This window comes from Leptodactylus fuscus, chromosome 1, assembly GCF_031893055.1.
Source record: "Leptodactylus fuscus isolate aLepFus1 chromosome 1, aLepFus1.hap2, whole genome shotgun sequence".
In the NCBI taxonomy this organism is placed as follows: Eukaryota; Metazoa; Chordata; class Amphibia; order Anura; family Leptodactylidae; genus Leptodactylus; species Leptodactylus fuscus.
In genome coordinates this window covers 263,738,031-263,762,719 of record NC_134265.1, presented here as the reverse complement: position 1 = coordinate 263,762,719, position 24,689 = coordinate 263,738,031, and the positions used below count along the sequence as shown (strand labels likewise).

The window sequence follows — 24,689 nt, the reverse complement described above, 5'->3', positions numbered from 1 at the left end:
GAAAATAGAGTGGAGATGCCGGGGATTGAACCCGGGGCCTCATACATGCAAAGCATGCGCTCTACCACTGAGCTACATCCCCTACACGTGCATTTCAGCTTAGTTAGATAGAACATGTCTTTTTTCATTGTTCCTATCTGTCTATTGTGTCTTCAGGCCATTTTCTTTGTAGGTCCGCTTACCTTTATAGTCAATGATTTCTATATGGGACAACAGTATGTGAACATTTACATATAAAGGAGCCATAAGTCTGGGACTATGACAGGCGGAGTGTGATGTAGTGAGAAGCGCTTGTAGCGCTGTATAATTATGTGGGGGAGTATTAGTCCCCGTGGTCAGAACCTTCACTATAAAAACATTCCTAGTGGTGCCTTCATTTATTATATCAATGTACTTAGTGTGAACACTGTCATAAGAATCATACTAGACAGCAATAACATAAATCAAAGATTTACAGTATAACTTGAAAAGAAAAGAAGTGGAGATGCCGGGGATTGAACCCGGGGCCTCATACATGCAAAGCATGCGCTCTACCACTGAGCTACATCCCCTGCTCGCTCCTCCTTACGTTTAACAGTTTATGTATAGTAAGAAACATACTCCAGTGCTATTCAAGTCATTTTTACAACCACCTCCAGCCACTGGAGGGCGAACACGTCTCTGCTGTAACACCTACAGCGCTGCTCTTGTGTAAGGACTGCTTTGCGATCACGTGACGTTCCGTATCCCTGCGAAGTGGCTTCGGGCTCCTCCCACAAGCCGGCGGTTGCGGTGGTGACTGCAGGGTCCTGTTACCCGGGGCTGCTTTTTGTTTCACAACGTCAGCGCGAAGAGCCGAAGTTATGTCCGCACCGGGGCCTCCGGCCGCACAGCACAACGGTGAGAGGAGGGGGTTGTCATGTGGTGAGTGGGCATGGGGTGTGATGTGTGGCGGCTATTACAGGTTCACATCATGGCCGGCGCTTTCTGCTGACATCAGAGCCCGGTTCCTCAGTGTTACTGCGGATCAGCTCTTGTAGGAGGCCAGAGCAGCCTGCCATATGCCCCGTGTGTGCCCTGCCAGCCCTACAGCCACATACACGTAGGCTCCCCACGTTATCCTCACAGGTTGCTTCTGTTAGAAAATCAGAACAGATCCATCATGTGTCGTATGCGAATGGCACATAATGGACCCCACTGGCTGTCGTGTGTGTGTGTGTATGTATCTATGTATGTATGTGTGTATGTATGTATGTGTGTGTGTGTGGTGGGGGGTGTTCTATTAAGTTGTCTGACTCTGTGGTGAGGATATGACAATAGCCTTGGTAGGATTGTCAGGGCTGTGATCTCCCTCCCACATGGACTGGGGTCTTCAGATGGTTCTGTGTGGGGGCTGCTGCTCTGTCACTGGTTACAGTCTGAATGACCTTTGGCCTTAGCCTAATGTAACTGGGGCCATCCTGATGACAGAATTGGAGGGGGAAGCATCTGGCTGTGGGTGTTGGGATGGGGGCCTGTATGGCAGTCACTAGCTCCGCTATTCCGAAACACTTCTTTGAGTCCTTTGGTGAGAAAAGCAGATAAGTTTTGTCATCGTCATGTCTTAGGCTCTGTTCACATCTGTGCCGGTAGTATTCCATGATGTGTACATTGGCCACGGTATAGTTACACAGTCAGATTTGTCTGTGCTCTTGTCCTGCTTCTATTCAATAACATGTTCACCAAGAGTAGTACCGCCAGTACATACACTGAACACGTTCACATGTGAACAAAGCCTGACAGCAGTGTATTGCCCTCTTATTGGGTCACAGGAACGCGTTATCCAACATCTGTGCATGTATGGTCAGGTTCAGACTCAATGCCTCTGCTACTATGTTTGGTATTTGGATCCAAGTTTCCAGACTAGTTCTATATATATGGACTGAGACACCAATGAGATCCAGTTCTGGATCTTTGCTTATTTTCCTGTGCGGATCATATGCCATACATGCATCTGTGTGCCCAGTGCTGGCATGTATCAGATGTGAATGACTGCAGCTGTGACCTTACTGTATGGCATAGGCAACAACAGTCCTAATAAAACCTATTTCCTATGTCTTAATAAAGGCCCTGACTGACGCAACGAACACTTGACTTAAGAGGCTCCGGTCCTGATGACTCAGGTGCATGCTTCAGTACTAGAATGGGAAGCTGTACTATCCAGGAACTAACACGGGTTTCCTGTATAACTCTTCCCAGAAAACTGGCCCGAATTCTAATAAATATGTTGGGCTGAGGCTTCTCCACCCTGCTATGCCCAGATAGTGGTGAGCAAGCATAGACCGAGGGATACAGTGCACATTAGGCTCATGGAAAGAGACGTGTGCCAAATATTTGCTGAATTTATACCCATCTATCCCAGAAAATTGGTGTGGATTTGTTGATACAGTCCCCCCAGTGTCTCCTATGTATTATTGTGGCACATATTTTACTACTATTGGGTCAATGGTTTCGTAGTAAAGGTTGTGCTGAGTTAACATCTGCTCATGGGAAATCTTTATTATACTGCTGTAACATCAGATCCTCATGATGCTACTACTTTAGCTCATTAGATCCGCAACCAGGACAGGTTCTGCAACTTCAATACGGATGTATTTGGCTCTATGAATCCAGCCTTAGGGGAAAAGGAAAAAAAAAATGGAGTTGGCATTAGTTGGAGGTAAATACCCAATACTGGTTGGATCCTGTGAGTTACTGTTGCTTTGTGGTCTCCTTCTACACATAAGCTTAAGCTTCTATATCAGGGGTAGGGAACGTACGGCTCTCCAGCTGTTGCGAAACTACAACTCCCAGCATGCATACTGGCTCCGCTGTTCTGGGAACTCCCATGGAAGTGAATGGAGCATGCTGGGAGTTGTAGTTTCACAGCAGCTGGAGAGCCAAAGGTTCCCTACCCCTGTTCTATATTATAAAATCGTGTAACTTTGGAACTGTGGAATCGGACTGGGCCAGCTTTGCGTGGAGTTAACCAGAAAAAGATTTTTACTCCAGCTTCCAAATAAAATGATTCATTATTTTTGATCATATTATACAATTATATAATTATATATAATTGTATAATTATATTCTGCAGAATTTGTTGCAAATTTTCTTCATAGGAATTAATTCGTTAGCTTTTTTTTGTGGGTGACCTGGCGGAGCTTTGCACCTTCTACCTGACCATGGCTGTCATTTATGAAGGAGACTGTTGGTGCTCTGGACTAGAGACGCTACAGCCATGTTTTACATATTTCAATACATAAGCTTTATTTGCTGAAATCCTAATTCACATAAAAGTAAGATTACACGAAGGTGAAAAAATCTATTAAATGTAACTTTTGTTAAATTTGTTTCAGAGCATTGGCTTGCACAAAAGATAGTGGCCCAGATTTACTAATAGTTAGCACAGAGCAAACTTAGGCAGTCTGGCATGGTTCACATCTGCGTTTGGGTTTTCGACTCCCAGAACGGAAACCTATACGCATTAAAAAGCGGTTACCTAAAGCAAACCCGTGGACCTCATAGATTTTAATGGGGTCCATGTGGTTTCCACTCTGTTTCCACACGAAAAGTGGAGAGAAAAGTGCTGCTAATGCTCTGCCAGAAGCATTTGAACAACATTGTGATGACTTTGGGATATTTTTGTCTGTCTTTTTTTTTTTCTATTCTTGAGTGTAAACATCTTGTCTTATTTATTGTAGGCCCAGCTCAGCCTCAGCCTCCTCATGGATACAAGCTTTATCCATCTGCTAACAGCGCTCCTCCAGCGTTCTGCTCCCAAGTGCCGAGTAAAGTTACTCCTTCCTACACAAATAACCAGTATGGGATTGACTATCACTCAATAAACTATGCAACTGCTCCACCTCTCCAGACCAATCATTTACATAGCGATCCAGCTTCTCACCAGTTCTATCATGGACTCTCTCAAAGTCATCATGTTCCAGTATCCCAACCACAGCACCAAGCTCCTGTGCAACCATATCCTGCATTTACTGGTGACTACAGCTATTCTTATTCCACCACCTCATCCTTTCCTCCTCAGGGATTATCCACTCATTCCAGTCACTATTCTGTACCTGTAACATCCAGTCATTTATATCAAGGAGCACCATACACCTCTACGCCTGTGAGTAGTCAATATGGACAAGTGATACCCACCCATGGCCTTCAGCCTGGCACTCAGGTGACTAACCATACACAAAGACAGCCAACATCTACTCATCCTCACTTACTTCATCAAGATTTGCGCAGCCTAAGTGCACCCCCTGTTCCTGTTGCTGATCAGCACAGAGCTCAGGATGGCCTTGTGCAGAACCAAGCCGTGCCCATGGCTACTAACCATCAACAGACCAGTGCAGGTAAGTTGTTGTCGGTATACCACTTTGATATTGGGAAGTAAAAATTTGCCATGGTAATTTGTATGGGGTGTGTCCCAACTCTGTATGCAATTATTTTATTTTGTGGCTTATTACCCTCTTCTCATTGAGTGTCACTTGAAAGAAACTGAGCTGCGAACAGGCCATGTGACTGGTGTGATCTCACGTGGCCTGTGAAGAAGTGGCGATCTCTGCGCACTTCAAGATTGGAAAATCTTTTTAATATGGCATCCATACATATCTGTGGTGCTTTGTTATGGGCCTTTGCGGCTTTTTTCTGATTTTATTGCGTGCTTTATCTGATGCCATATTGCGGAGCTGCAGGAATTCAATGTTCTTTTGTACAGTCTGTGCCAACAGCTCTGCCCATGTGCATGAGGCCTTCTTTAGGGCATGTTATAGGTTATAGTATAGAATGCTGTGTGTCTTAGAAGATGCTTTTTGAGGAACTTAAAATGTGTAGCATACCAAGTTCTCAAAATGTGGGCGTTCAGTCAGCCTGAGAGCATGAAGGAGCGTATTTGAATTTGTAAAAAAAAAAAAGTGGGAAGAGACAATGGGTAGTCTGCTGAACAGGCCCTGTGTGTTATACAATGAATGCGCTTCGTGACAAATGGCACACAGCCATGCAGAGCGTTGGGATATTGTTATGTGGTCCATGACCCTTTCTTTCTCCAAGGTAGAGATAAGCTGGTGATCTTACCTTACCACTATTACTACTCAGGGGTTATATGGACCATTGTTGAAAATGCCCCAAATCATTACAAGTGTGCTCTATTCTATTACTAACTGTAATTGCATATGTTGCTATAACGTTAAAGGGATCCTATCTTTCAAACACATTTTTTTTCTAAGTAACACGTCGGAATAGCCTTAAGAACGCCTTTTCTTCTCCTACCTTTCGTTGTCTTCTCTGTGCCGCCGTTCCATAGGAATGTCTGTTTTTAACGGTATGTAAATGAGTTCTCTTGCAGCACTGGGGGCACGTCCCAGTGCTCAAACAGCACTGGGAGCGTCTCCAGTGCTGCGAGAGAACTCTATCCAGCGCCACCTCCATCTTCGTCAGCAACGTCCTCTTCTTCCGGCGCAGGTTTCAGACTTCTAGGCCTCAGGCAGAGCAGATTGCGCATGCCCACAGGCCACGAGAAAATGGCCGCTTGCTTACTGTGTAAGCGGCCATTTTCTTGTGGCATGTGGGCATGCGCAGTCTGCTTTGCCCGAGGCCTAGAAGTCTGAAACCTGCATCGGAAGAAGAGGACGTTGCTGACGAAGATGGAGGCAGCACTGGGTAGAGTTCTCTCGCAAAATTGGGGACGCACTCAGTGCTGCAAAAGAACTTATTTGCATACCGTTAAAAACCAGGATTTCAGGTGAACAGTGGCGTGGTCAAGACAACGAAAGGTAGGAGAAGAATAGCCTTTTTTAAAGCTATTCCGACGTGTTACTCAGAAAAAAAAAACGTTTGTATGATAGGATCCCTTTAAGCCATTGGCGTTTCATTGCTGTATTTCCCCCTCAGCCATCATTGCAAAGAGTTTGGGGATGTAAGAGTGAACTGCACAGTTTCACTGTATGGTGGTGTCATATAGTGTAACTGGATTGTCTATTTTAGTTGGTTTGAAACCTCAAAGTCTTTGTTTCGTGGTACGACTGTTGAGCGTGTGTGCAGGTGTCTCCTGTAGGTTATATTCCCAAGGGAGATGACTGAGAACAACATCACCTGCTTGTGCTTCTAGAAAGCAGGTTTACTTAGACTGGGTTTACACAGCGCTTTTTCCTGAAAACCTACTTGTAGTTTTTCATTTCAGTTATGAGTAGCACATTTCTGCTTTGCCAGTAAACCAGGGGTTTGTACTCTATGAAACAGATGAAATGCAGAGTAACATCAACTTCAGTGATAAGCCACCTCCAGCTGCTGTGGAACTACAACTCCCAGCAATTCTGAGAACATCTGAGAATTCTGGGAGATGTGGAGTCAGTTGGCCAGACCTCTGACTCTTCAGTTTTTCCACAGCCGGACTATGACTCCGACTCTTAGTCTGAGACTGTTATAAATAGCTGACAGCCATGGTTAGTCAAAGCTAGTGATTTTTTTTTTTGCCATTTTTAACTCCAAAAAAAAACTCTCTCCAGCGCCGCCTCCATCTTCTTCTGGAACGGCTTCTCCCTGCATCTTCTTACGGCGCTGGGGGTCAAATTTCTACGCATGCGCAGTCGGCTCTGCGCTCGGGTTGAGCCGACTGCACATGCGCGCTGCCATTTTTTGTGGCCGCTTACGTGACCATGTCATTAGTTTGATATCGATTTTGCTATTGACAACTCCATTTACCAGATTTCTCTCTACCATGTACCAAATTGTTTTAAAATGGACCTAATGGGACTAAATTTAAATAGGATAAACCGATCCCTTTTCTTTCCGTACTGTCAGATGCTATGATCTAGCATGTTACATGTTTCAGATCATAGACTTGTTTCTTCTAGTGATCCTAGCCGATTCCTCCAACCAATGTCTAGGTGACAGATGTTGGGCTGATCTTAAGCATTAGCTGCTGAGACAGTGTGTGTGTAAGCTGCATTGGATTACAAGATCTAAATGAAAAGCTCTGTGAATTAGAGCACTTTACACGTCTTACTTGTGGATGAGACACTGGTTACAACTAACTTGTTGGCTAAATGTAGAAATGAGTGAGAGCAGGGAGAAATATAGCTTCTGTCAGACTTTGGGATTTTACGTAAAAAATACAGTTCAAGAAAACTGCAGTTGGTCAAATAGACAAACATTTGCTGAAATGATTTTTTTTCTAATTAAGACCACATAAAAATTTCCTACCATTTTGCAGAATTGTGTGAGCAACACAGTCTGTTTCAATTCTTTACTGGCTGTTCATTGTGCACATGACTTTAGTTGTTAGGGCCATGCCCACCATGAACGTAATGTTATTTCTGATGACAACAGGATTTGGCTAGGGAGTGTAGAAGGAGATGAGAAACATTCAGCATTGTGTTCATCTCCCCTGTAATAGATGTGAATGCATGATCAGCATCAGGCCGGGTCCTGCTTACCCTTCATTCACATCTGTGTTCGGTATTCCGTTCGGGGAGTCCGCATGGGGAGCCCCCAACCGGAATACCGAATGCAACTGCAAGTAGACTATAATGTGGTCCGTGTGCTTGCCACGTGCTGCCCGCATGAATCATGGGGGTAGGAAAGTAGATTGTGAACTATATATATGTCAACCCTACTGAGAACCTTTGGAGTAATAATAACTTTATTTATATAGCGCCAATATATTCTGTAGTATTCTCAAGCAAAAGATCTATGAGGGTGGGAGGCAGTTCACATCAAAACTTCAAGATGTCAGAATAGCCTCCTAGGGCTGCTAAGAAATTACCGTAAGCAAAAACTCACAAGGTCAATGGATTCAAGAATTGTGAAGGGGAGATATCAAAGAAGGGCTCATATGTTAGCATATAAATTGACCTATTAAGTTGTTTTTGAATCTTTTTTTTTTTTTATATATATATTCTATTTTCAGTAAATGTCACTTCTTAATATTGCAAATTCAGCAAATTACCATCTTCACTTATTTGCAACCTATAACTTGCTTAGAAACTCTGTTGTGCATAATAATTTGGAACAGTGGATTTAGATTTTATAATTTGTTAAAATAAATGTTATCATTGGGAACGGATGAAGATGTGAACATTATACTGACTCTTATTTGCATCAGAGGAAAATCAGGCAAAAATATAATTTGCATAATTTGGAACGCAGTGTATACACATACGTGTATATAGGTAAATATGTCTGTGCACATACATAGATATCTTATTTATATAGTGTGTGTGTGTGTGTGTGCACCTCCTAGCAGTTTTCATCCATGCCTAGTATACCCTGCTATAATAAATATATAGCAAGACGGTAACAGTGTGTGTGTGTGTGTGTGTGTGTGTGTGTGTGTGTGTGTGTACACTCACCGGCCACTTTATTAGGTACACCTGTCCAACTGCTCATTAACACTTAATTTCTAATCAGCCAATCACATGGCGGCAACTCAGTGCATTTAGGCATGTAGACATGGTCAAGACAATCTCCTGCAGTTCAAACCGAGCATCAGTATGGGGAAGAAAGGTGATTTGAGTGCCTTTGAACGTGGCATGGTTGTTGGTGCCAGAAGGGCTAGTCTGAGTATTTCAGAAACTGCTGATCTACTGGGATTTTCACGCACAACCATCTCTAGGGTTTACAGAGAATGGTCCGAAAAAGAAAAAACATCCAGTGAGCGGCAGTTCTGTGGGCGGAAATGCGTTGTTGATGCCAGAGGTCAGAGGAGAATGGCCAGACTGGTTCGAGCTGATAGAAAGGCAACAGTGACTCAAATAGCCACCCGTTACAACCAAGGTAGCCAGAAGAGCATCTCTGAATGCACAGTACGTCGAACTTTGAGGCAGATGGCCTACAGCAGCAGAAGACCACACTGGGTGCCACTCCTTTCAGCTAAGAACAGGAAACTGAGGCTACAATTTGCACAAGCTCATCGAAATTGGACAATTGAAGACTGGAAAAACGTTGCCTGGTCTGATGAGTCTCGATTTCTGCTGCGACATTCGGATGGTAGGGTCAGAATTTGGCGTCAACAACATGAAAGCATGGATCCATCCTGCCTTGTATCAACGGTTCAGGCTGGTGGTGGTGGTGTCATGGTGTGGGGAATATTTTCTTGGCACTCTTTGGGCCCCTTGGTACCAATTGAGCATCGTTACAACGCCAAAGCCTACCTGAGTATTGTTGCTGACCATGTCCATCCCTTTATGACCACAATGTACCCAACATCTGATGGCTACTTTCAGCAGGATAATGCGCCATGTCATAAAGCTGGAATCATCTCAGACTGGTTTCTTGAACATGACAATGAGTTCACTGTACTCCAATGGCCTCCACAGTCACCAGATCTCAATCCAATAGAGCATCTTTGGGATGTGGTAGAACGGGAGATTCGCATCATGGATGTGCAGCCGACAAATCTGCGGCAACTGTGTGATGCCATCATGTCAATATGGACCAAAATCTCTGAGGAATGCTTCCAGCACCTTGTTGAATCTATGCCACGAAGAATTGAGGCAGTTCTGAAGGCAAAAGGGGGTCCAACCCGTTACTAGCATGGTGTACCTAATAAAGTGGCCGGTGAGTGTATATATATATATATATATATATATATATATATATATATATATATATAAAATGTATGTGTGTGTTTTTATCTGTACCCACTATTACTGCAATGCCTCTACTGTGGAGCTTTTTTGTACTCACATTTTTTATTTTATATTATTATTGGATTGGATTATCTATGCTGCTATAACACACTGAATTTCCCCATGATGGGACTATGTGTTATCTTATCTTGTAACAAATGTTTCCTGTCTTTAGTTGTCACATTTTCTTAGTCTTAGAAAACCCCTATAAAGGTACAATGTGAATGCACAATTGCAAATTTAGACATTGTTGTGGAAAAGAGAATAACATGAAATATATATGTCCTGTAGTATATAAAGTGGATGTTCAACTCCTTTTAGAAGATTTGTGTGTGTTGCAAATAAGGGGGATACAATAAAATAAGTTCCTTCTCCCAGGGCTTCTGTTTCCAGGGCTTTGTTTTAATTTTATCCCCCTAAAATAGTTATCTATTATGTTGGGAATTCTTGTGGCAAAAACTGACAGTAAGGGCTAGTTCACACGGGGACATGGACGCTGATTTTGACAGCGGATTTCGCGGCCAAATCAGCGTCCATACAATGTATCCCTATGTGAACTGCTCGCTTATTTTTTTCTGCTAGCTCGCTAGCAGAAAAAGAAGCGACGTGACCTATGTTTTGGGCGGAAGCCGCTCGCGATGAGCCGCGGCTTCCGCCCAGCCGCAACGCCCTCCATGTCGGCTCATTCATTTGAGCCGACAGCGGAGGTGAAAGCCGCGACCGCGATGGTCGCGGCGGGAGCAGTTCACATAGTGTGGACATTGTATGGACGCTGATTTGGCCGTAAAATCTGCTGTCAAAATCAGCGTCCATGTCCCTGTGTGAACTAGCCCTAAAAAGGTTTGTTTTGTTTATTTGCCTATTTTGAATGTATTTGCATAAAGCTTTTGTGACGTGTTTTTTATTTATTTTTTTAATGTGATCAAAACTGTACTGTGCAGACACCAGCAAATCTTTAACTGCTCCCTCAATGGTAAATTTCCACTTTGTCTTCTTTAGTGTCTCCTGCCTTTGCTGTACCAGGACAGACGTCAGATATCGTACAACCTAGACCGGCTGTATCAGCTCCCAACTCAATGGCAATGGCTTCTGGAAGCCAGTCATCAGGATCTCCGGCTCTGCTGGCTCCTTCACATACACCTCAAACAGCAGTACAGCATGGTAAGCTGTATAGAAGAATACACACCCAAGGGGTTTTATGTGTTACGTAGACTTGGAGTCCCACATGAAACAGAGTTATTTGGTGACTTCTGGCCATAACATGTGTTTCGTCCATTCAGAAAGACCAACAGTGCACATAGCTATGCCCATTGTGTTAGAGTGCGAGAGGTTTAACCCTTTATGGATCTGTCTGTAAGGCTAAGGCCCCACAGGCTGTAATCTCAGTGCTAAAGCGCTGCAGAAAGAACCACGGTGTGAATGCATTGCTGTTCTTTCTGCAGCGCTTTCAACAGAAAGTTCGCAGAGTTTTCCTCCGCGGACTTTCTCTTACCATTATATCTACGGGAAAGCCGCCGGCGTTTCCGCAGATATAATTGACATGCTGCGATTTGCAAAGCCGCAATGGCTTTGCAAATCGCAGCATGTCCGCGCTGCAATTTCTTTCGCAAAGTGGGCATGGGATTCACATGAATCCCATCTCCTTTGCTTGCACTGTAAAACGCCGCAATTTTTCCCACAGCATCTCCGCTGCAGGCAAATCACGGCGTTTATGTCCCGTGGGGCCCCGACCTATAGGGGTTTTTTCAGGCAAACTATATTGATGACCCATCATCAGCTGATCTCCACAGCCACTATAAGCCGCTGGCTCTGCAACTCTGCTGCTATACAAGTGTGTGTGGGCTAATCTGCAGTAACTCAGTACAGCCACTAAACAGAGAACAGAGCTGTCTGCTTCTGAATCTGTTCTTGAAATAGAGGCTGCTGAGAACAGATTACTGGGGCTCCTGGGAGTCGAACCCCACCAATCTAACACTGTTGACCTCCCCTACTTGAAACCTATTTAATGGAATGGTTGAAGGGGCTAGCTAGCTTTTTAACCTCTTAATGACCAATGACATAACTGTATGTAGAGGGCTCAGGAGATGAACCCTCTCTATACAACGCACCCGCTGCTAACAGCCACAATCTGCGCTGGCACCGATCTCAGAAGTTAACGTTTTAGGTACCATAGATAGATGTTGCAGAGTGTAATGGTGAATGGCTTTTACTATACGCTACAATACATTCACCACTATACACTACAGTATGTTCAAGATCCCTAGGGAATCTAAAAGTAAATAAAAAAAAAATAAACTTTTTGAAAGTATAAAAAGAAAAAAGAATTCAGAGCGCTCCTTTCACTCAAAAAAGGTATCAATAAAAGCTACATCTTATTTTCCATAAATGGGCACCTTCCACAGCTCCATACATATAAAGATGAAAAAGTTATGGATGTCAAAATATAGCGACGCAAAGAAATTTATATTTTACAAAGATTTTCAAAGGTAGTAAAACATTAAACATATTCTATAAATTTGGTATCGCTGTGATCATACTAACCCATAGAATAGGTAACATTAATTTTTACCGCATAGTGAATGCCATAAAATAACCCCAGTACATTGCAAAGGATATTTAGTGGTGCCATTACAAAGTACAATTTGTCCCACAAAAAATAAGCCAACAGGTGACTCTGAACCGAAGAATAAAAGTAAGGGATTAAAATCGTTGTTGATTCAATCAATTTTAGATTGCTAGGTGCTGGGACTCTAGTAGATCAGCTGCCTCCCTTTACTAGCACAAACCGCAGTGCTTATTTGCCGTACGCTTAATAGCTGATGTAGTAAGTACTGTAATTATTGTCCTATTAAAGTATACAGGACAATTAGAGAGAAGCAGCTGATCTGCGGGGGTCCCAGCAGTCAAACTTGTTATCTTATGCTAATAATAAAACATGCATTTTAAAAAGCCGGATAACCCCTTTAAAAGTACAGACAGCACTGTTCTTTTTGCGGCTGTCCAACATTTTGTCTAGTCTTCCCTACCATCTGGAAGCAAAAAAAAAACAACAGGCAGCCATCTTAAATATGGTAGAAGAGAACTGACAACTATTATTCTTCTTCTATCCTTCTAATATTTCATATTAAAAGCTTTATGCAGATTTATCACTTAAAGGGGTTGGCCACTTTCAGACCAATATTGACAAACAAATTTACAATATAAACAATTTTCCAATATACTTTCAGTATCAATTCCTCACAGTTTTCTAGATCTCTGCTTGCTGTCATTCATTCTGTTACTTATAGTGGGTAAAACTCTGACCATGGTCATGTGATTTACGGTCCATGGTCATGTGACTAGCACACAGGTGCGCAGCTGATTACCAGGCAGATTATTGTGCTGTGACTATAAGGGCTAGTTCACACGTGAACTGCCCGCGCGGGTTTTGACACAGAGAGAGACGCGGCGAGCCGCGTCTCTCTCTTGTCAAAACCCGCCCGCCGCGACCATCGCTGTCGCGGCTTAACCCTCTGCTGTCGGCTCAGATGAATGAGCCGACATAGGAGGGAGCTACGGGGGGCGGAAGCCGTGCGACTGAGACAGCGCGGCTTCCGCCTGAAGAAAGGACATGTCCTTTCTTTTCTCCGCTAGCAGCAGCTCGCCGCTAGCGGAGAACAGAAGCCTGGCGGTCTCCATAGACCACCATTATAAGGGGAGGTTTTGGACGCGAAATCCGCTGTCAAAAACCTCCCCTTATACTCACGTGTGAACTAGCCCTAACAGGCTCACCTGTGTGCTCATCACATGACCCTGGACTGTAAATCACATGACCATGGTCAGAGTTTTATCCTCTAGAAGTAACAGAATGAATGACAGCAAGAAGAGATCTAGAAAACCGTGAGGAATTGATACAGAAAGTTAGAATATTAGAAAATTGTTTTTATTGTACATTTGTTTGTCAATATTGGTCTGAAAGTGGCCAACCCCTTTAATAAGTATTCATAACCAAAGTTGTGGATGTGTTATGCTTATAATTATGACCGGTACTTTCTCCTGTGCAAACTCTGAATGGGTTCCCTGCATGTTCACAAGGGATGCATGTACCGATTAATTGATAATTGTCCTCGCATGCTGTTGATCATTGATCCTTAACCCTTAAGTTCTATCATGGTTTCTATCATAATGATATGTCTATGGTAGTGGTGTATGATAGACACCATGATGGTACTTAAGGGTTAAAGGGTTATTCCAATAACTCTTGTTCTGCAGCCTGCAGGCTCTGTACTCTCTTCACTTCCTGGATTTCTTGGCACATTGATGGGCTGGTTTCACTTGCTCTGCTATCTGCTATGCATTACCACAGTATGAAACTGTTGTGGAAACTGATGTAGCAGAGCTGGAATTGAGTCAGCTTGCATTACATACAGAGGTAATGGACTCCCTATCTCAGCCCTTATCAGCCAAATTTAATTAAACCGGCTGATAAGTGGAAAAGCTAAAGATAGACAGCACAGTAATCCCGGAGCTCTCACCTCCCCCTCCCCTATCTGAGGAGCTCCATTGCTTGTCAGCCCCTCTTTCTCCCCCTTATAGCAGGCAGCTACATCACTTGGGAAATGAGCAGATAAGCCCAGTGGCCATAGAAACGCAGTGTCAACAATGAAGTGAATAAATTAAGATAGCAGCCAAACAAAGCAGTTTTGATAAAGCAATGTATGTAGGAAAAGTCTTAAATCCACATAAACTAGCAGTATAGATAGGATGCTTTTCATGGGACAACCCCTTTAATTGGGACTGAAAATACAGCTGGAATACAGGCACTTCCTTACATGGCTCCATCAATCTTGGGATCTGTGTTTTCTGGATTACCGCTCCTGGCTCCTGTAGGCACATTTCTTAGAAACCTGTATAGGAATTCAATGACGGGCAATGGGAGAGGGTTTGAATGTACAGGCTGGAACCCTGAGAATGAAGCAGGTCCCTGAACTCTGTGCAATAACTGTATTTACATCTTTTGCTCAAGGTATCACTTTAAGAATAGATTATGACAAAACTGTATATTTTATCTTTTTCTGTCTACTGATATGTTTCCCCTTAGTCTTGACAACCTTGTATTCAGTATATAAAAAGGGATTAATTTGTTTTCCTAACCAGACATGCCTGCTTAGACACCTCTCTACCTTTGCTCTTTTGGTCTGCATATCACCTCTAGTGACCACCAATGTTTTTATACACTAATGGGGTCCGTCTGCTTTCACTGCACACCGCTTGAAATTGCGTTTCGTATTCCATTCGGGGGGTCCTCATGCGGATTCCCCTGGACGGAATACCAACGCAGATGTGAACAAGACCTTAGAGCAACCTCTTCTTAATATAAGCCCCAAACCTGTTTCTCTTGGTGAGTATTCCCACTTCCCCTAGCTTTGGTTTTGCAGTAAGGAGGTTAGTTACGGGACCCCATCAGAGGAGCTCCCCAAGAATGGGCCCCTAATGTTCAGACACTTATTTCCCCATTATTGGAAAAATAAATGGTTCCTTTAGGTCCTTGAGCTGATTCCCCTTTGGAGCTAATTGATTTTTTACAAGCTGAAAAATACATAGCTGTTTTCAAGAGAAATAAATTTCCGAAATCCAGAAGCTGGAGAACAGTGCATATTTCCCATTTAAGTCAATTGGAAGCTATTGGAGCGTATCTAGGTACAAAAAATGGTCCTGAATCTGCTGTTTAACACTAAAATACATGCCTTAATTTCTCATGTGAACATGCCCTTAGGTTTAGTCTCCAGTGACAGTTCTAAGGGTTATTTCATGAAAAACATTTAGTACCATTGCACAGGATGAAATGTGAGGACTCCATGGGAACAAGAAACCCAGAATGTTCCCTAAGGGTCCATTCACATGGAGGAAAATGGTGAGGAGTTTGGTGTGGAATTTCATTGCTAGCAGAAAAAGGAACCCGTTGAAGTCAATGGAAGGCTTTTTTTTCAGCGCTGAAATTCCACACCGTTTTCCTCCGTGTGAATGGACCCTAAGTGCTTCCTGTGATGTAGCAGTGGTGTGTGTGTGCGCCTGCTGCTCCATTCACTTATATAGGAGTGCTGAAGTCTGCTTTTCCCGCAGTCCCAAGGAAGTGCATAGCTCCATTCACATGAAACACTAATGGAAGCTTCACTGTCCCAGAAGTCAGACCTCAAAAATTAGACCCTTTTTTCCCTATTCTACAATTCTTTGCAGGTTTGCTGCTATGAAAGCATTAAAGGGGTTTTACACCCTTTAGATGTTGATGACCTCTTTCTAGGATAGGTCGTCCATATCAGATCATCATATAGACACCTGGAACTCCCACAGACCAGCTGATATCAGCAACCGTGGCTGCCAGAATAAGCAAGGTATACAAAGCTAGAATGTATTTGCACGCTGTGTAGTGGCTGTGCTGAGTTACTGCATTTCAGCTTTCATTCACATACATGGGAGCAGAGCTGCAGGAATCTGAACTGGCCAGTACACAGTGTATGGAGCCATCGCTTTAGGCTTGGTATGCTGTGCTATTTCCTGATAGGTCATCAACATCTATAGCCTGGAAAACGCCTTTAATGTGCCATCAGAGATCTTCATTGACACAGCCGCTTGGTTTGGAATGTTATTTGACAACCTGATCCTGTGTGAGCCTTCTGTCCTTTACACAGTATGGTGTGTTTTCTGTCTGTCTGACTTTTCTTGTGCTTTCTATAATTTACAGGCATGCAGTATGCTGGATATGTCAATAATCAAGCTAACTTTGCACCAACTCCCTTGTCATCCAGCTCAGATGATGAGGAAGAGGAGGAGGATGATGAGGAAGCAGGTCTGCTTTAGCTTTTTACAATCCTAATCATTAACCTGATCTCTCCTTTGACATGACTGTGTCTGACATACTGCAGTATTTGCGTGGCAGAAATTAGAGGGAATCTCACAAGAATATAGTTATATATTACCTGCTTTATTCTACTTGATGTTTGCAACAGGCTTATCATAGATGTTGTTTTATACACAGGACCATTACAAATCTTCCTTTGATATGGAATTCTCTATCCCACCATTTTGAGTAAGGATAGTGGTACATGGGAACTTTGGCCAAAGAACGCAGGATATCACTGTATTCCTTACAGCTAATGAAAGCTAAAGTGATCACATTGCAACTCCTACATTACTGCAACACAATCACAAAAAATATCATCTGCTTCGGAACTTTTGTGATCATCCTGTCAATGTCTTAGCAAATTACAAGTCACTTTCATTAGCTGTAGTGAACGTAACGATACTTTGCAATTGTTGGCCGCACAGCGTGAGACAAGGCCAAAGGTGATGTCAAGCCAGAGCCTGAAGATCATTCAGTCAGGGAGCCCAGCCTGTCTTTTCTGACTAACAAAGAGTCCAGTATGGCATCCCCAGCTTATAATAATGTTAGATGGACATTATCAATATGCACTTCTGCTTTAATATTCAGTAGTTCTCTCCATTTTGGACTTCAGATGCAGTCCCCACCTCTGGAACTCATACCTGTGTGGGGCATGGGGGCTGCGGTTTGGATACCATAAACACTGTAAATGTAGACTGCTGTGCATTTACCACAGTCCACAGTATTTTGTGGGAGCCACACAAAAAAAACTAAAGAGGACCTTTCACCATTTTGCCCACAGGCAGTTCTATATACTGCCGGAAAGCTGACAGTGAGCTGAGTTCAGCGAACTGTCGGCTTTCCCGATCTGGGCCCGGTGTGAAGAGCTTACGGTCCTAGTACCGTAGCTCTTCTATGGTCAGAAGGGCGTTTCTGACACTCAGTCAGAGACGTCCTTCTTCACAGCACAGCCAATTGCGCTGTGCTGTGAGAGCCGGGAGGAACTTCCCCCCTCCCTCCCTGATAATGCTCGTCTATGGACGAGTACTGCGAGCAGAGGGAGGGGGCGTTCCTCCCGGCTCTCCCAGCACAGCGCGATTGGCTGTGCTGTGAAGAAGGACGTCTCTGGCTAACTGTCAGAAACGCCCTTCTGACCATAGAAGAGCTACGGTACCGGACCGTAAGCTCTTCACACCGGGCCCAGATCGGGAAAGCCGACAGTTCGCTGAACTCAGCGCACTGTCAGCTTTCCGGCAGTATATAGAACTGCCTGTGGGCAAAATGGTGAAAGGTCCTCTCTAAATAAGCTGAATTTGTAAGACTTTTACTGCATATCCTGTTGCTATGCCATAAATGTCTTACGATTGGATTGCCCCTTAAATGCAGGTATAGTATATTCAATGAATATAATATATTAGGGTTGAGGGAATATCGTCACTCTATTGGTTTGCTTGACTGAGGCACTGGCTTCCTAATTACATCCTGGAAGTCAGATTTGCATATTCTTCCCATATAATATATTATGAATATCCCCATGAAACGATCCTTTCATAATGAACATTCACTTGGAAGCCCTTTGCAGCCTTTCCTGTTTCCTTCCTTTTTGCTAATGGGTGTGTATGTAGAGGATTTTTATGGAACATGGAAAAACAACTGGAATATAAGAAATTGTAATTTAATATTCCTACATGGCTGAACATCATTATTTTATATAGTCTCTCTTTTTTTTGTTTTCTTTTAATCTCTGGCATCACTTGACGTAATTATAAAGCTAAATTAGCGACATGCACCTCTGTCTTTTACAGATTTCCTTGCATTAGTTTCCATTTAATCACACTTTTGTTAGTTGATACTGAGACAGACACTTGAGTTCTTTCAATGATTTGAGGGCTTTCTGGAGCTCATAATATTTGAGTTTGGCTGATTGACTGCTTTCTCCCTAGGTACTGTAGTAGGGAGAAAGCGGTCAATCAGTGGGGAAGGCTACCTCTAATGAACGTGAAGACCTTGGTGATATGCTGTCACTTTATGAAATATGAATAAGTCGTGACATTTGGTTTTAGCAATGTAGTAAAATACACTGAGTCACTTCCTGGGACTTCAGGGGTGCTGTGTCATAGATACTTGAAGGTTGAATCATTACACAACATGCGCTGTGCCTTAGATGTTGCAAAACTGGATGTCCATTAATAGCATGGTGCCGTCATAAGCAAGCATGATAAGTTGGTTAACATACCTACTATTAATTTGTATCATGAATCACTAGTGCACGTGATAGTAGTAAGCTTTGTAATATTTTTTATTAAAGTAAATTGCCTGATTTTATTTCACGTTGTTCTGTTTTTCTGTGTAAGTTGTTTATCTATGGCAGAAGTCTGTTTAGGTTTAAGGAGGTGGCAAAAAAAAGTCTATGGAGAGAGAGGCAGAGGCATATGAGTGATTGTTTTATTTTAGAATGGAGCTGGATTATCAGGCGAATTATTATACTACTCTGTTGTAAGGGTATTCACTCATTATGTGATGTAGACGATCTAAAGTGTCACTCTACCCTGTTTATCAGTCCTCCGCCTCTCCTGTCTCCATAGAATTCATTGTAAGCTGATCTGTCTATGGAGATCATGTGTTTGGACAGGATCACTGAAAGCAGTACAAGATAAGAGCTGAAACAAGAGAAAGTAAATAAAGACACAGGCACTTTTCTTTAATAAATAATTTTACCGGAGCTGTTGCAGTCACCTGAAATATTGATTTATGAAGTAGTAAAGAAAGTTAACATACTCTCTAAGGAATACAAAGGCTATTGCCGAATCTTCCACATGGCATTGACATTGAATTTCTGGAAACACGACCACATGTGAACATAGTTTGGTGCCCTCATAATATGCTAATTCTGGTTCTTACAAGGAGATTACATTGTTTGTTCTTATCGTTTAAGGTATTGATGAAAGTTCCTCCACGACCAGCAGTGCATCATCCGAGCCAAGAAATTATGATGTGTTGGAAGGAGGAGGATACACAGGTGAAGTGCCCTCTCCTGGTCTTAAGTGTCATAGGTTCACATGTATAATCGCAGTCACTGACAGCTGTATTTTTTTTCCCCCTGCATTTATAGAGATGCCTCCTGCGGCAAACATCCAGGCTCCTGTTAATGCTGCCTCTAATGTGTCTAGGCTGTCCAAACCATTTGGCCATGGGTACCCAGCTCTCCAGCCAGGATATCAAAATGCAGCCAGTCCCCACAGCTCCCAGCCTAGTACTCCTGTTCATCAGCCAAATTATTCACAGCATGCTTCTGTAAGGACATTTTATGGCTATATGACTATTACTCTGTTTTTCCTCAGGTAAATGGCTGTGCAATTAATTTTGTTACCAGTGGATTTTCGACTGATTTATCATCCGTTGCTGGTACCCATAATACCAGGTGACCTGCATCCTGAGCCTCTGAATCCTGCTGCTTCTGCGGTGTAGATTGGGAGTCAGTCTCTCTGAAGGAAGGCTGAGACCATCTGCAAAGAGACTGAATACCAGTCTACACAACAGAATAAGATTCAGACAATTGGAGTGCGGGTTACATGAGATGACGGGAGACCAGACAATCCACCAGCAATAAAGCCACTAGTAATAATATTGGCTACACATCTATTTATAAATGTGGTAAACATTAAGAACGTTATTTTCTTTAAAGTTATGTCGCAATTTGGAGTGCCCATTGTAACTGTAACTTAGTGTACTATAATATACACAGTTATGAGACAAAGTACACCATCTTAGAATTCTATGGTTTTACGTATCAGGACATAACAAAGAACATCTGGTCCTTGGTCTTAAAGGGGTTGTCCCACGTCGCATACTCACCACTCTTCGCTGCAGTAAATTCTTCTGTCTTCCGGCTTTGTTGTGTCATTGGTGGGCGGGGTTACATATGCAAAGCCAGCGGCAAGAAGTCGTCGCTTCTATGCTGCTGGCCCTGCGTGTGCGCTGCCGATGCACTAGGCATCGGACGTACAGCCTTCACAATGCAATACAGACCTGGCATCCGCTGTAATAGAGAGGCGGATGCCGGGGAGTGTAGATGCCGGCACAGGTGAAGCCAGCAGCAGCAGGAGCAATGCTACTATTCCGCTCCTCCGCCCCCCCCTCCCCCCCTCCCCTCCGGAATATCAGCATCACTCCTGCCACTGCTGGCTTCACCTGTGCTGGCGTCTACACTCCCCGGCATCCACCTCTCTATTACAGCGGATGCCGGGTCTGTATTGGTGGCCCCTTCCCCCCCCCCCCCCCAAAGTGTAAACTACCCCCCCTCCAGGCTCGCTCCCGTGCACTTAGCCCCTCCTCCCTCCCCTCTCAGAGCAGGCAGATACATCACTTGACTTATGGCCAGATAAGTCAAGGGATGTGTAAAAAAAAAAAAAATGAATAAAGTGATCTAGTGGACAAACAAAGCAGTTTTGCTGAAGCAATGTATTTAGGAAAAGTCTTACATTCACATTAACAAGCAGTATAGATAGGATCCTTGTGATGGGACGACCCCTTTAATACAACGTTAGGTGAGCAACAACACATTTCAGGTTCCACATTTTCATTATTTAACAAAAAACATCCAGAATCAAAAAGCCATGTGTGAAAATTACAAGTCACGAATCAATAGCTTGTGGAATCTCCTTTAGCATAATTTGGAAGTATGACTTTATCAGTCTCTGACATTCTTCTGGTGGAATTTTGGCCCACTCTTTACAATGTTGCTTCAGTTCATTGAGGAAATCAGCTGAAATAGCAATCTGAATACGCTTTTTTTTTTTGCTAAGTTTTTTGGGGAAAATGCACCGTTTTTCAAGTAAAATTAACATGGTACATATTTTAAAAACGTTGTGTTTTCTGCTGAATTTCTTTTAGAAATTATGGGGAGTAGATTAAAAAAAAAATCACTTTTTAAAAGGCAGTGTTGTTTTCGCTGCAATGTGTGGCCTCAGCCTTAAGGTCCTGCCACAGCTTTTCAGTCGGGTTGAGATCTGAACTTTGACTGGGCCAACACAACACTATGATTATTTTGCTTTTCCGCCATCCTGTTGTAGATTTGCTTTTATACTTGGAATTATTGTCCTGTTGCATTACTCAGCTTTGACCAAGCTGTAGCTGTTAGATAGATGGCCTTACATTTTGCTCTCAGAATGCTTTGATATGCTGTAAGACTGTAAGGTGCCCAGCTCTTTTAGCTGCAAAACACCGTGCATTTGTGGTGTTATGCTTTCTTGTGGTTTTCACCAAACTTGATGCTATGTATTATAGCCAAACATCTCCACTTTGGTTTCATCTTTCCAAAGGTTATTGTTTCAGAAGTCTTGTGGTTTGTTCAGATGTAGGTTTGCAAATTTGTCAGATGTATTCCCACCCTAAACTGACTCCATCATGTGTTTGATGTACTAATGACCTTTCCTATGGTGCACCTCACTAAGCTTTCTGTTGCTGAAAAGTCAAGTTATAAGCTAAAAAGAACATAGATCGGCATATTCAATTTTACCATAACTTCCCTCTCTCCAGTTATCAGGCAGCACACACAACACTCCATTCATTTCAGCGCAAGTGCTAGAGATTGCCAAATGCTGAGGACCACACGTTTTCTTATTTTGTACTTATATGTGAACCATAGAATTGGATGTCCTTTTTTTTGCCTCTTGTATGCATCCGTGTGTACATGTATGTGTAATTGTTGTTTAGAGGAATATGGTTTTGTTTCAAGATTGGATTATCTGTATAATCCATAATAAACTGTGAATCCCCTTAAGTACTGGACAGACATTGTCTGTCTTAATGTCTATTATAGGTAAACATGAAAGTAAGGCACTGTCTTTTGTTGTAAATATTGTATTTGCATTGGTAATCGTTCTAAGTAATGTGGACCCTATTTCTGGTTAAGGTGAAATGGTCACAATTTCACTATTTGTTGATGGCTATGCCAAAGGATTCTTTGATATACATTCACACATGGCTTGATCCAGGATGCATGTGCTTTCAATAGGATGAGGAGTAAAAGGCACTGCCAGACACCTCTAGAAGCGGCTTATCCCTCTGTAAAATCCAGTATACCAACTCCTTTTTCCCAACATAGTCTGAATACTTCCATACACTGTAGGTCACCTGTCCTGCAATGTCAGAGTGTTTATGTAGTTTAACCCTGCTTTATAATGTAGCAGTGATGGCTCATACTGTTACGCTGTGTGTTAATGTATTCCCCTGGGAAATTCTCTTGAAATAATTGAATGTATTTTCCCTCTTATTCACCCCTGTGTATTAGCACTACAGTGGCATGAATCAATTACCTGCCTCACTAGCAGGATTAAGTCTGCAGCAAGCCCAGCAACCTGAGAGTCTTCGTCCTGTCAACCTTATTCAGGATCGGAACCTCCTTCCGGTATCATCTTTACCACCTCCAGCCCCAAATCTCAATGCGGACCTTAAAAAATTGAACTGCAATCCGGAGTAGGTATTGCCTTGTAACGAGAGAGAATGTTGTTGTTTACTACTGTTGGCTTCAGCTCCCCAAGCTCAGACTCCAGAGACTGATGCAAATGAATCTCCTGTAAATTGTTTATTTTTTTTTAACAGTTATTTTTCTCTTTTTTTTTTTTTTGGGGGGGGGGGGGGGTGTTATACAACAATGCACTCTCTGCTCCTGTATATCAGCAAAACTAGACACTTTTTTTGTCATTCAGAGACTTTCGAAAATTAGGTAATATCGACAGCAGCCTTATAGACAGCTTATTTAGGAAGGTTTATGAGAAAACTGGGGCACAAATTGCACCAAGAATAAGGTAAAGGTGTATTCCCATCTCAACAAATCATGGCAGCAAGTCCTGACCATAAGATCAGGAATTCTGGATCTAGGAGGGTGACACTGCTCTGTGCTGTTTCCATAACTCCTATAGACGTCAATGGGAGCAATGTAAAAATTGGAGCACGTCTGAGCTGTTGATGACTCTCCCCTAAAGCTAGGGGAGCTGCTCATTGAAGATGTTATTACTTGCATTTAGCCTAATGTAGTGCTTCCATGTTCCTCATGCTCCAGTCAGTCTCTATAGGTATAATGGAGATGGGTAAGTACAGAGCTCAGAGTGCTTGAGAAAGATCTAGGACATATGGATTAAAATGTTGCCCATAGACCAAATAAAAGTCATTTTCTTCTGAGTTGGTGGTGCTGCCTATTTTGTTGGCAAGTACAGAGCTCTGCTATTTTAGTCAGTCCAGTAGATATTGAATGGGGCGGCAGCACACATTGGTGACTGTTTCTCCATACAAATGGGCACTTTACTTTTCACCCCTCCTGACATATCTGTTTTAGTGAATCATTCCATTTCTCATGTTATGAACAGTTAGCCCAACTTCTGTGCATTTTCTAGTATTTAATCTGATTGGATGGTTTTTGATCATTTTATTTTTCTTTGTTATATTTTGTGGTATAAAACAAAATTTTACATAAAACTGGGTCCTTTCTCTGCAGGTTTTTTAGGTGCACACTTACAAATATTCCACAGACTCAGGCTCTATTAAACAAAGCAAAGCTCCCCCTTGGATTGATGCTTCATCCTTTTAAAAGCAAACCAGTAAGAAATTGTAGATACCCAGAAATGTCAGGTGTCTTGGTGCAATGTGTCTATAACACTTAAATGTATCTCCTTTTCTTCCATGTGATGTTTAGCGTATCCCCACCATATCCCCAAGCACCATCGTACGATGCAGGAGTTGTAGAACATACATCAATCCGTTTGTATCTTTTATTGATCAGAGAAGGTGGAAATGTAATCTTTGTTACAGGGTAAATGATGGTAAGTATAATGTTTCAGCTATTTTACTAAGACAAAGCCAGACTGACATATCTGCTTAGCTACCTGGATTTATATATCCCCTGTTTTCCAAATCACAGGTAACAGTACAGAATATCAGTCGTGTTGCTGTGACGATGGCCATATTGGTTATAACCCGTTCTCTCAGGAATAGTCTAGTACAATTATCATGTATTATGTTAAGTTTTCAATGACTTTTCCTAAAAGCTACACATCTGTGGCAGATGATTGTGTGTATTTCAGTGGTCAAAGTTTCTGTAAGTTAGCACCTCACATTGCAGCAAGTAGATTAGTGTAGTGCATGCACGAATTGACTAACTAGTATCTCTATTCTGTATTGTGGAGCAGACCTGCATGTAGTGT

At 42.7% G+C, this 24,689-nt stretch overlaps 1 protein-coding gene and 2 non-coding genes across 5 annotated transcripts in view; 1 reads left to right on the top strand and 2 right to left on the bottom strand.

Moving 5' to 3' along the window:
- Window positions 1-10: 10 nt before the first annotated feature.
- On the bottom strand, window positions 11-82 carry TRNAA-UGC (transfer RNA alanine (anticodon UGC)). The gene has a single exon. It is a non-coding gene; the product is annotated as a tRNA-Ala (tRNA).
- Window positions 83-479: 397 nt separating this feature from the next.
- Window positions 480-551, bottom strand: TRNAA-UGC (transfer RNA alanine (anticodon UGC)). Its single transcript has one exon. It is a non-coding gene; the product is annotated as a tRNA-Ala (tRNA).
- Window positions 552-718: 167 nt separating this feature from the next.
- The window catches only part of SEC24B (SEC24 homolog B, COPII component), a 65,596-nt gene continuing 41,625 nt past the window's right edge, over window positions 719-24,689 (top strand). The window contains exons 1-9 of one of the 3 annotated variants that reach the window (XM_075286871.1): window positions 719-879; window positions 3,705-4,355; window positions 10,629-10,790; window positions 16,351-16,455; window positions 19,424-19,507; window positions 19,601-19,782; window positions 22,781-22,965; window positions 23,984-24,086; window positions 24,182-24,308. In XM_075286871.1, the coding sequence (XP_075142972.1) occupies window positions 843-879; window positions 3,705-4,355; window positions 10,629-10,790; window positions 16,351-16,455; window positions 19,424-19,507; window positions 19,601-19,782; window positions 22,781-22,965; window positions 23,984-24,086; window positions 24,182-24,308 (1,636 nt within the window). In that variant the 5' untranslated portion in view covers window positions 719-842. Of the gene's footprint in view, window positions 880-3,698; window positions 4,356-10,628; window positions 10,791-16,350; window positions 16,456-19,423; window positions 19,508-19,600; window positions 19,783-22,780; window positions 22,966-23,983; window positions 24,087-24,181; window positions 24,309-24,689 lie in introns of all 3 variants that reach the window. The other 2 variants (XM_075286862.1, XM_075286879.1) reach the window with 2 other exon arrangements.